The sequence below is a fragment of the Ranitomeya imitator genome, chromosome 4 (genome assembly GCF_032444005.1).
Source record: "Ranitomeya imitator isolate aRanImi1 chromosome 4, aRanImi1.pri, whole genome shotgun sequence".
In the NCBI taxonomy this organism is placed as follows: Eukaryota; Metazoa; Chordata; class Amphibia; order Anura; family Dendrobatidae; genus Ranitomeya; species Ranitomeya imitator.
Genome location: NC_091285.1, coordinates 218674513 through 218686308, shown reverse-complemented (window position 1 = coordinate 218686308; position 11796 = coordinate 218674513). Strand labels below are relative to the sequence as shown.

At 46.5% G+C, this 11796-nt stretch overlaps 1 protein-coding gene across 1 annotated transcript; it reads right to left on the bottom strand.

Moving 5' to 3' along the window:
* Positions 1-6609: 6609 nt before the first annotated feature.
* On the bottom strand, positions 6610-11482 carry DUSP6 (dual specificity phosphatase 6). Its single transcript, XM_069764381.1, has 3 exons — positions 10960-11482; positions 8466-8897; positions 6610-7890 (listed from the first exon to the last, which is right to left on the bottom strand). Exons 1-3 carry the CDS (start codon positions 11357-11359, stop codon positions 7583-7585), a joined length of 1140 nt encoding a protein of 379 aa, XP_069620482.1. The 5' UTR covers positions 11360-11482; the 3' UTR covers positions 6610-7582.
* Between the last annotated feature and the right edge of the window lie 314 nt (positions 11483-11796).

Here is an 11796-nt window from a genome sequence, read left to right as displayed (position 1 = left end):
CGCTGCTATTAACTCCGTGTGACCAACTTTTTTTTACTATTGATGCTGCCTATGCAGCATCAATTCTTAAAAGATCTAATGTTAAAAATAATTAAAAAAATAAAAAATCATCATATACTCACCTTGTGGCGCCTTTCCCGCTCCTCGCGACGCTCTGGTGACCGGTCCATGCATTACGATCTCACGAGATGATGACGTAGCGGTCTCGTGAGACCGCTACGTCATCATCTCGCGAGATCGCAATGCACTCTTGAGACCGGAGCGCACGAGGAGCGTCGGTAAACACTTCCTGGATCCAGGGGCCAACGGAAGGTGAGTATATAACTATTTTTTATTGTAATTATTTTTTTTAACAGGGATATGATGCCCACATTGCTATATACTACGTGGGCTGGGCAATATACTATGCGGGCTGTGCAATATACTACGCGGGCTGTGCAATATACTACGCGGGCTGTGCAATATACTACGCGGGTTGTGCAATATACTACGCGGGCTGGACAATATACTACGCGGGCTGGGCAATATACTACACGGGCTGTGCAATATACTACGTGCGCTGGGCAATATACAACGCGGGCTGGGCAATAAACTACGCGGGCTGTGCAATATGCTACGCGGGCTGTGCAATATACTACGCGGGCTGGGCATTATACTATGCGGGCTGTGCAATATACTACGCGGGCTGTGCAATATACTACGTGACTGGGCAATATACTACATGGCTGGGCAATATACTACGTGACTGGGCAATATACTACGTGGCTGGGCAATATACTATGTGGCTGGGCAATATGCTACGTGGTTCGGCAATATACTACGTGACTGGGCAATATACTACGTGGTTGGGCAATATACTACGTCGCTGGGCAATATACTACGTGGTTGGGCAATATACTACGTGACTGGGCAATATACTACTTGGCTGGGCAATACACTACATGGACATGCATATTCTAGAATACCCGATGCGTTAGAATCGGACCACCATCTAGTCTACTATATAAATGTCTAAGGGTCACTTCCGTCTGTCTGACTGTCACGGATATTCATTGGTCGCGGCCTCTGTCTGTCATGGAAATCCAAGTCGCTGATTGGCCGTGGCAAAACGCCCACGACCATTGCCACGACCAATCAGCGACGAGTGCAGTCCGGTGGCAACATGGCCGCTCCTTCCTCCCCGCAGTCAGTGCCCACTCCATACTCCCCTCCAGTCAGCGCTCACACAGGGTTAATGGCAGCGCTAATGGACCGTGTTATGCCGCGGTGTAACGCACTCCATTAATGCTATTAACCCTGTGTGACCAACTTTTTTACTATTGATGCTGCCTATGCAGCATCAATAGTAAAAAGATCTAATGTTAAAAATAAAAAAAAAAATAAATCATCATATACTCACCTTCCGGCGCCTTTCCAGCTCCTCTCGATGCTCCGGTGACCGGTCCATGCATTGCGATCTTGCGAGATGATGACATAGCGGTCTCGCGAGACCGCTACGTCATCATCTCGCGAGACCGCATGCACTCTTGAGACTGGAGCGCGCGAGGAGCGTCGGTAAATGCTTCCTGGATTCAGGGGCCAACGGAAGGTGAGTATATAACTATTTTTTATTTTAATTCTTTTTTTTTTTTTTTTTAACAGGGACATGATGCCCACATTGCTATATACTATGTGGGCTGTGCAATATACTACGCGGGCTGGGCAATATACTACTCGCGCTGGGCAATATACTACGTGGGCTGTGCAATATACCACTCGCGATGCACTCTTCAGACTGGAGCGCTCGAGGACCATCGGAAAACGCTTTGCTTGGATCCAGGGGCCAACAGAGGGTGAGTATATAACTATTTTTTATTTTAATTCTTTTTTTAACAGGGATATGATGCCCACATTGCTTCATACTGCATGGGCTGTGCAATATATTACGTGGGCTGTGTTATATACTACGTGGGATGGGCAATATACTACGTGGGCTGTGCAATATACTGCGTGGACTGTGCTATATACTACGTGGGCTGTGCAATATACTACGCGGGCTGTGCAATACACTGCGTGGGCTGTACAATGTACTGTGTGGGCTGTGCAATGTACTGCGTGGGCTGTGCAATATACTACGCGGGCTGTGCAATATACTGCGTGGGCTGTACAATATACTGCGTGGGCTGTGCTATAGACTATGTGGGCTGTGCAATATACTATGTGGGCTGTGCAATGTACTATGTGGGCTGTGCAATGCACTACGTGGGCTGAGCAATGTACTACATGGGCTGTGCAATGTACTACGTGGCCTGTGCAATATACATGGGCTGTGCAATATACTGCGCGGGCTGTGCGATATACTACGTGGGCTGTGCAATGTACTACGTGGGCTGTGCAATGTGCTATGTGGCTGTGCTATATACTACGTGGGCTGTGCGATATACTACATGGCCTGTGTTATATACTACATGGCCTGTGTTATACACTACGTGGCCTGTTATATACTGCGTGTGTGGTACTGTGCGTGCTGTGCAATATACTACGTGGGCTGTGCAATATACTGCGTGGGCTGTGCTATATACTCCGTGGGCTGTGTTATATACTACATGGCTGTGCTATATACTACATGGCTTTGCAATATACTAGGTGGCTGTGTAATTTACTATGTGGGCGGTAATATACTACATGGCTGTGCTATATACTACGTGGCCGGCCGCAAACAATCAGTGACAGGCACAGTCCTGTGTATTCAATGTATTATTCTAAAATCTTCATAAATAACCTACATACATATTCTAGAATACCTGATGCATTAGAATCGTGCTACCATCTAGTTCTATTTATACTTTTTTACTCAGTGGTAACTACATAACATTTTTACTTTAAAAGGCCACTAATCAAATGTGAATGTTAGGGCGTTCCGGGCTTCCTTTGTTGCTTAGAAACAGCACATTATAATATCCTCATTTAGATTCTGAGGCTACTGGGAATGCAGTCGAGGGCTTAAAAATCGATTATAAGGAAAATATAGGGACTATTCCCAACCTTAATGATTAATATGTACAGCCAATGACGGAAAGAGTCACTGATGCCGGTGGGCTAAGCTCATCCTCGATTTTGAGGGTGACAGGTTCCCTTTAAGACATATCAGAAGAGCAGACACGTCATTAGACAGCGGCACTTTAAAAAAATTGACCCATAAAATATTTAATGTAGCATTTAAAGGGAAACTGTCAGGTAAAATATTATTCTCCAGATATGGGGTTAATCTGCAGGTTGATAGCGTTCTGACACCATGTGACCACCACACTAAGAACCTCGCTACCAGGAGGAAATTAACTTTATTCCCCTTGGCAGGCTTGCTATGTCAGTCATAAGGGCGGCACTGGCACAGAGTGTGTGTACAGAGCGGCGGCTGTACCGCCCTGGTACTCACTGACGACTGGTTCAGCATTAGGACCGGTCAGTCAGTGCCAGGGTCCCAGTTTCAGCCACAGCTCTTGAATGCAAAGAGTGGTGGCTGAAACCATGCTGGTGCCCCTATGACTGGAAGAATGAGTCTGCCGGGTGGAATAAAGTTAATTTCCTCCTGGCAGTGGGGCTCTCAGTATGGTATCCGCATGGTGTCACAATGCTATTAAAATGCAGATTAACCCCATATCTGGAGATTATTTTACATGACAGATTCCCTTCAACAGTCTAAGAACAAAAAAAAATTGCACTCAGCCATTCAGATAAGAATAAGTCGGTTACTTGGCTTTCTAGCTCTTTCTTCCGCCTCAGACAGAACGTGACCACTGCTGCCAATCTGAGCCCATGAACTGGCTGCAGTGATCATGTTATGCTGAGGCAGAAAAAAGAGCTAGGAGATAGTTTTTCTTGCTCAAATGAAATGTGACCACTGCAAACAATCAGTACCCACAGAATGGCTGTATCAGTAACCTGGAGCCCTCCATCAAAAAGTGGAAGCAAAGTGACTGACAGAATGTGACCACTGCAGCCAATTCATGGGCTCAAATTGGCAGCAGTGTATCCAACCCCTCTAATTTTTACATAGCAAGCTGGGCAGTACGTGATGATGACATTAATAAAATCACTAAATTCACTGTGCAACACAAGGGAGGAAACAGAAGGAAAATAGTCAAAATTATACGACTAAACAGAAGAAAAAAAACATGGTATATTACTATTTGACATCAATATGTATAGCTGTTATGTGTCGCTGAATTATCAAGAGTCTCAGTTACTTACCGGTAATTGGGATTTTTCGGAGCCCATGACAGCACCACGATGGCGGATGCCCTCTCTCGTGATGCTGTTATGGGGGGTCAAATAAATCATTCATTGCTCCTTGTAATGCTTTTCATGGCATTATATGTGAACTAAAGGAGTTCTCTTCTGCTAAAAGTCTGCAGTCCGCTCATTTCAGGAGACCTAGGAAGAAAATAAAACCCACAGCGAATCAAAAGGAAACGGCGGCAGAAGAGCCATCTGGTGATGTGTGCAAAACTGAAGAAATATGCACGCAAGTCTAAATAATCCACAAAGAGAACCCTGGCGAAAATTATCTGCAGGCCATATTTATAAAAAAAAAAACCTAAAACTCGATACAGCTGGACAGGAAATTGCCAGAGCAGCTAGCAAACCTGTACTCTGAGCATAACAGGATAGAAATGCCAAGAGGAAGAAGTAGAACAAGATTAGGGCTGTTCCAGTTGTTTGCAGCCACCTCCAGGGCTCCTCACAGCAGGTTAGTCCACTTTACTGTTTATGGCCAACAAAAGTAGCCAAAGTGGTCCAATCCACACATATACATACATTAATAAAGTCCCCATATGGCCTTCGCCAGTACTGTAAAATGCTGCATCATTTCCTGCTGGTGAAAACACTGCATGTGAACATGCCCTTAGGAGGTTATTCAGGTCTCTCTGGAAGGTGCGAGGAATGAAGCTTGAGGACTGAACTCCAGTGTTGGCACATAGACATGTGTGCATAAATCACAATGGAGCTGGAGTTGTAGTCTGAACAGACGGCCATTGTGTAAGTCTGGTGATGCACAATTAGAATAAGGAGGAAAAAAAAAAAAAGGAAGCCCTGCTCTAACCTCATCTAAAGCAACATTTGTGTCCATTTTTACACTTGCAAAATGGAGTTTCTCACATCTCATACATGTAAGAATTGAATGAGGTGAAGCATTTGAGGTTTTATTTGTCCAGCTACTCAACATCTGAGAAGGAAGAGAAAAAAAACCCCACACAGCACTTAAGAGGTCTTCAATTCCCCACGCGCCCCATGTTTAAATAGGTCCCCACAGACATTAATGACCACGTCCTAGTGAAGACGACGGCTGTCTAACTCAGAATCGCAGCGCTTGGACTGGCCGACGATTATCCTGCCCAAAACATGAGTTTGTTTTTATATGCAACTGTTACACTGCTGCACATCCAGCTCTACTCTCACCCATCCCTTGTAGATTGTGAGCCCTCGTGGGCAAGGTCCTCTCTCCTACTGTACCAGTTGGTGAAATGTATACCCCTCCTCACATGTAAAAGTGCTGTGGAATAAATGGCGCTATAATAAATCATGGTCAGGGGTAGTGGGGTGGGGTTTAACGGTCGGCCAGTCCGAGCATTGCGTTGCGATCCTCATCCCTAGTTATACAGCCGCCTGACTTCCCTTATTCCCAAAGCAGATGAAAAAGGAACATGCTCTGGGGCTCCTGGATCAGCTTTCAAACTGGATCCTTGTGCGGATCAATGAAGCTCTTTGCTTAATTCTTCTCCCCCCCCCCCCCCCCTGTGCACACACAATGCCTATTTTATTTGGCACCTTTTAATGTATAAACCCCCCATTAGTACATTTTACACTTTATGTATAGTGTAAAATTAACATTTTTTGCTTAGTTTCCCCACTATGAGCAGAATTTGGAGTCACCAATGGATTTTGAATGATCTGCAACTTTTTTTGTTTGCAAAACATGATTCACAGGACCAGCGTTCGTGATATGTACAACCTGTGTGTGAATGTATCCCAAAAACAGACCCCAAGTATTTTGACCAGGTAAAGTCATGTAGATTAGTTACCCATCAAACCATCCTAATTTCCCATACGTCTTATATCAGGGGTGTCAAACTGCATTCCTCCAGGGCTGCAACCAGGTCATGTTTTCAGGATTTCCTTGTACTGCACAGGTGATAATTTAATCACCTACACACATAATGATTCCAGCACCTTGTGCAAAGCTAAGGAAATCTTGAAAACACGCATGGTTTGCGGCCCTCGAGGAATGCAGTTTGACACCTGTCTTATATAATCGTATATCAGCAGTCCCCCCTAATCGTATATCAATCCCCCTTACATTGCCTTGATGTGAAGGAACACGTTTGAATGGAATATGTATGAAGCAGATGTGATATTTGTAATTACATCTTATTACAGGAGTTAAAATGGAAGACGCACTAACGCTCACGACAAATTCAGCACCAGGGAGCCATTGGTTTGTGGCCTTATGTGACTTGTACTGCAAACCTCATCTGCTTTCCACTGGAAATAATCCAATGGAACATTGTAATCTTAACCAGAAATTAAAGAAAAAAATATATATAATAGACGAAGTAATCAAGCAAAATCTCAATAAACAAAATAGTGATTTATTAATAATTTAAAGATCTATAATAAATTCATTTTTAAAACTTTACTCCGTGGACATTCGGGAGTACAATAATCTCCCTTATTGGCAATAAATGTGCAATCTAAGCTTTGCAAGTCACTGGTACATACATACTTCCAGTTTACACAGTCCAGAAAAGAATCTCATACATACAATATAGCATTCGAGGCGAGGCTTCCTAAGGACAGAGGTAATTCACATTAAAAAAGTTCAGATCAATTAAAGGATTAAACATGAAAACCACCATGTGGTTCACAAAGCTCAGGCGTAAGAGCAGAACAAAAACGTTAATATGAAGGAGTATTACACAACTGAAAGTTGACAACCCTACTTGTGTATAGAAGTTACACAACCCTTCTTGCTGCCAATGGACAGCTACCATGAGAAGAAAAAAGTAGAAATGCCAAAACTGGTGGATTCCTCCTCTAACATGACTTCAGCTACACTTGAGAAGCGTTCAGTCCACCTCAGTTTGTAGGTAAAAATATTGACAGTGCTACATATAAAAGTAGATATGTACAGAACTTTGTAAATCTGAAATAAAACAAAGCCAAGTACTTCAAAGTCAGCATAAGTTTTAATGCATTTCTTTGGCTCCTTCAATGTTTCAGGAGAACCAGTCTTCACAGAAGACAGATCTACATGTATAAATGTTCATCCATATCTGTGATGGATTAATACAAGTCCAACGCTACTTTTTTTGGATCTTAAGCCATGGCATTTCTAAGGCAGTGCCCTCAGGTAAGCTTTCCAAGGACTTCTTCATACTTTGGAAACATTAACCCAACCATCTCTCCTACGTGAAAGAATCTTGATTCACAGGTATGACCTCCTGCAAGCAATGACAACTGTCAAAGACTTGACAGATTTAAAAGAGAAACATTTCTTTCAAAATGGGAATGATTATCACCAGAACACCCCATAAACGACATCTCACGTGGACTGCAGAGTATCTACTTTAAAGACATTTTGATTGGCTGGACTTGTGAAATATAACTGCTGAGGTGGGACTCTATTGTCACAAGGACTACTAAGTCCTAATGTCCTTTCAAAATCCAGTAGCTGACCCATGAAGTTAAAGTTGGGGGAGATGTTGGATTTCTTCATCTTGACTATATCATAGGCGTCATTCATAGAAAGATTCAGCTTTTGCATAAGGTAGGCCACGGTGACCGTGACTGATCGACTGATTCCAGCCAGACAGTGGACTAGAACACCACAGCTTTTCCCTCGTGCTTCATCTGGGGAGGGAGAAGAAAAGACAGAAAGGTTAGGTTATGCAAGAGAATGGTCAAAAATACACATTTTAGAAAACTTTTAGGCAAAATGAGGTTACACTCCTTCTAGAATGTAGGCCGCATTACGTACTACCACCCAAGATCTCACTTTGAATATAGACATTTTGGGGTCTTCTAGCCTTATATGTACCAGCATCATGCTGAAGTCTTAAAGGCCTTGATATGAAGGAAAAAAAAAAACCTTAGACTGCAGACAACGTGTTTATTCAGACATGTCGAATGAAAAAGGGAAGTCACAGGGGACAGCCCATTAAGAGGAACAGGATGTCAACATTGCTCTAAAATGGGTTCCTTTGTAAGAGGAAACGGACTACAATGCTTAGAGATTAGGTTCTATGTGGCTTCCAGCCAAAACCTTCTTCCTGCCATGCTCATATTACCATCGCACTATTCTAGGGGGAGAAAGTTCACAGCTCCATGGCTCTGCTGAGCAGTTAAGGAGGGGGGGGGGGGGGGGGAGGATGTCTATACTTGAACGATAAAATCATCGCTAGAATTAGAGAAAAATCGATACTCACCAATAAAGGAGATCGCTTCAGGGAAAAACTGAGAAAGGTTTTGGCTCCAGTGGTCAGATATGGGAATCTGCTTGTATCTGAACTCTCCGGCATTTTCAAACAGATTTGGCAAGTTTGGGGTCACGTTGAGAATGTACTTAATGCCAAATTCTTCTAACACATCCAGGTTGGTGGAATCCTTGGCACATCCGAGGTACAAGTAGGGCAGTATTTCAACTGGGAATGAAGGCTGTGTATTAGAAAGGGGGCTTCCGTCAGAGTCTGTAGCACTGTTGGGGTCCCTATCGATATCAGATTCAATATCTGATGAAGAATCGGAGCTGATGCGGAGACCTCCCAAGCCTAGGACTGGAGGGGAGCTGCTGCTACAAGAACTATCCAGATTGGTTTCACAATGTACGGGGAACTCTGCCTGAAACTTGTTAAAGCCACCTGCAATAAAAAGAAAAGATGGTCAGGATCATGTTAAATCAAGGACCCGAGGTGGTCATCAGCCACCGAAATAACACATGCATGATGCCCCCTCCCCAGCACATGCCTGGTTAACCCTTAGTACCATTGACAAGGCTAATTTCAGCATTCCTATAGATAAGCCTCTGTCCTTCTATTGGGTATTCCACGCAGTGCGTTTTAGATAAGGTTGCACAAGACTTTGAACCATCTCAAGAAAAGTAGCAATCGCTAAGGGTGCGATTAGGAAAGAAATCCACCCCATGCTGATAATTGCCAGGGAAATTATCTCTATACCTTACAAACAATCCATATAGAAAATAAGGGAAGAATCAGCTGTAATGTACAGATAATACGAGGGCATTTAAATGGTAAACAAGGAGGTTAACACACATTTATTGCATTTAGGGTATAAACGTGGCAGTTCTCAATAAGGACTGGTTACCTCAGAGCACAGGCAATTTATAGGAATATTTTATATTTGTAAAGTTACATTAGATCAGAAACATAGGACCTGGATATTCTGAGCGAAGAGGATGATTGCCTGGCTATGAGATCCATATATGTCACAATGGGGAGCCTCTGCAAGCAAGAAATGGACCCCATCAGGGTACCCCAGACATAAGGGTAATGCATTCCTGCTGGAGCCTAGATAGGAAAACCCCAGCAGGTATGAATGGCTCCCCTGTGCATCAGGCTCCCTCTAGTCACGACCCTGTCAGACCCCAAACATAAGGGTAATTGAGTATGGCTATGAGAAGTGCAGCCATGGTGCAGATATGACTGGCCTCCCCTGTGCACCAGGCTCCCTCTGGTCACAACACTGTCAGACCCCAAAAATAAGGGTAATGGATTCCCGCTGGAGCCTGGCTATGAGACCCGCAGCTGGGTGCAGGCATGAATGGCTCCCCCTGGTCACAACACTGTCAGACCCCATATATAAGGGTAATGGATTCCCGCTGGAGCCTGGCAATGAGATCCGCAGTTGGGTGCAGGCATGAATGGCTCCCCCTGGTCACAACACTGTCAGACCCCCATATATAAGGGTAATGGATTCCCGCTGGAGCCTGGCTATGAGACCCGCAGCTGGGTGCAGGTATGAATGGCTCCCCCTGGTCACGACACTGTCAGACCCCCATATATAAGGGTAATGGATTCCCGCTGGAGCCTGGCTATGAGCCCCGCAGCTGGGTGCAGGCATGAATGGCTCCCCCTGGTCACGACACTGTCAGACCCCCATATATAAGGGTAATGGATTCCCGCTGGAGCCTGGCTATGAGACCCGCAGCTGGGTGCAGGTATGAATGGCTCCCCCTGGTCACGACACTGTCAGACCCCCATATATAAGGGTAATGGATTCCCGCTGGAGCCTGGCTATGAGACCCGCAGCTGGGTGCAGGTATGAATGGCTCCCCCTGGTCACGACACTGTCAGACCCCCATACATAAGGGTAATGGATTCCCGCTGAAGCCTGGCCATGAGCCCCGCAGCTGGGTGCAGGCATGAATGGCTCCCCTGGTCACGACACTGTCAGACCCCCATATATAAGGGTAATGGATTCCCGCTGAAGCCTGGCTATGAGACCCGCAGCTGGGTGCAGGTATGAATGGCTCCCCCTGGTCACGACACTGTCAGACCCCCATATATAAGGGTAATGGATTCCCGCTGGAGTCTGGCTATGAGCCCCGCAGCTGGGTGCAGGCATGAATGGCTCCCCTGGTCACGACCCCGGCAGACCCCATATATAAGGGTAATGGATTCCCGCTGAAGCCTGGCTATGAGACCCGCAGCTGGGTGCAGGTATGAATGGCTCCCCCTGGTCACGACACTGTCAGACCCCCATATATAAGGGTAATGGATTCCCGCTGAAGCCTGGCTATGAGACCCGCAGCTGGGTGCAGGTATGAATGGCTCCCCCTGGTCACGACACTGTCAGACCCCCATATATAAGGGTAATGGATTCCCGCTGGAGCCTGGCCATGAGCCCCGCAGCTGGGTGCAGGCATGAGTGGCTCCCCTGGTCACGACCCCGTCAGACACTCACCCTCCAGGTAGTACGCCTTGCAGCCCTCGTCCTTCAGCCTCTTCATCAGCAGCCCCAGCACCGTCTCCCCACCCGTGTTCTCGTTCCACTCGCTGCTGTTCTCGTCGTACAGGATGACGGTGTCGGAGCCGCATCTCCGGGCGAACGTGTCCCGGTCCTCCCCGCGGGCGAACAGAGAGCGGATGGGCAGGTTGCCCTTCTTCAGGCGCCGCAGCATGATGCCGGGGATGGCCACGTTGATGGCCGCCTCGATGTGGGACGACTCGTAGAGCTCCTGCGGTCTGCAGTCCATGAGCAGGAGGCGCTCGGTGGCCAGCTCCAGCTGCTCGTTCAGCCAGGCCACCGACTTGCTGAGCGCCATGTCTGCCGCGGGGTGCACGGGTCTGAGCTTGTCGATCATTGAGGAGCGGGTGCGCTGCCTACAGCGGTGAATGGCGGCTGAGCTCTCCCGCGCCTCGTCCTCTGTGTGATCAATCAGCTCCGCGCGGCCCAGCACAGGCAGCAGCGACTGAATGGATACAAACAGCCGCCGTCTCAATGGCTACATTGTGCGCGCCGACCAATCAGAGCGGCCGCTCAGCTCGTTGCCCTGGAGACGGGCCGGCTGGAACAGGTTGTGTTGATGAATTGTTAATGAGTTTGTCATTCACAAAAACGGAAAGGAATTTCCGCTGTGGATCAGCCGAGTGCAAACAGGCAGCGGAGGGGGAGGGGAGCGGCCGGAGCCAGCACAGCCTGCAGCCGGCACCGGGCCTTTGTCAGCGAGTGTGTGCAGGAATCTCCGCCATTGTCCGGCCACACTTCTGGGGGATCGCTCCCTGCTTAACCCCTTCTATG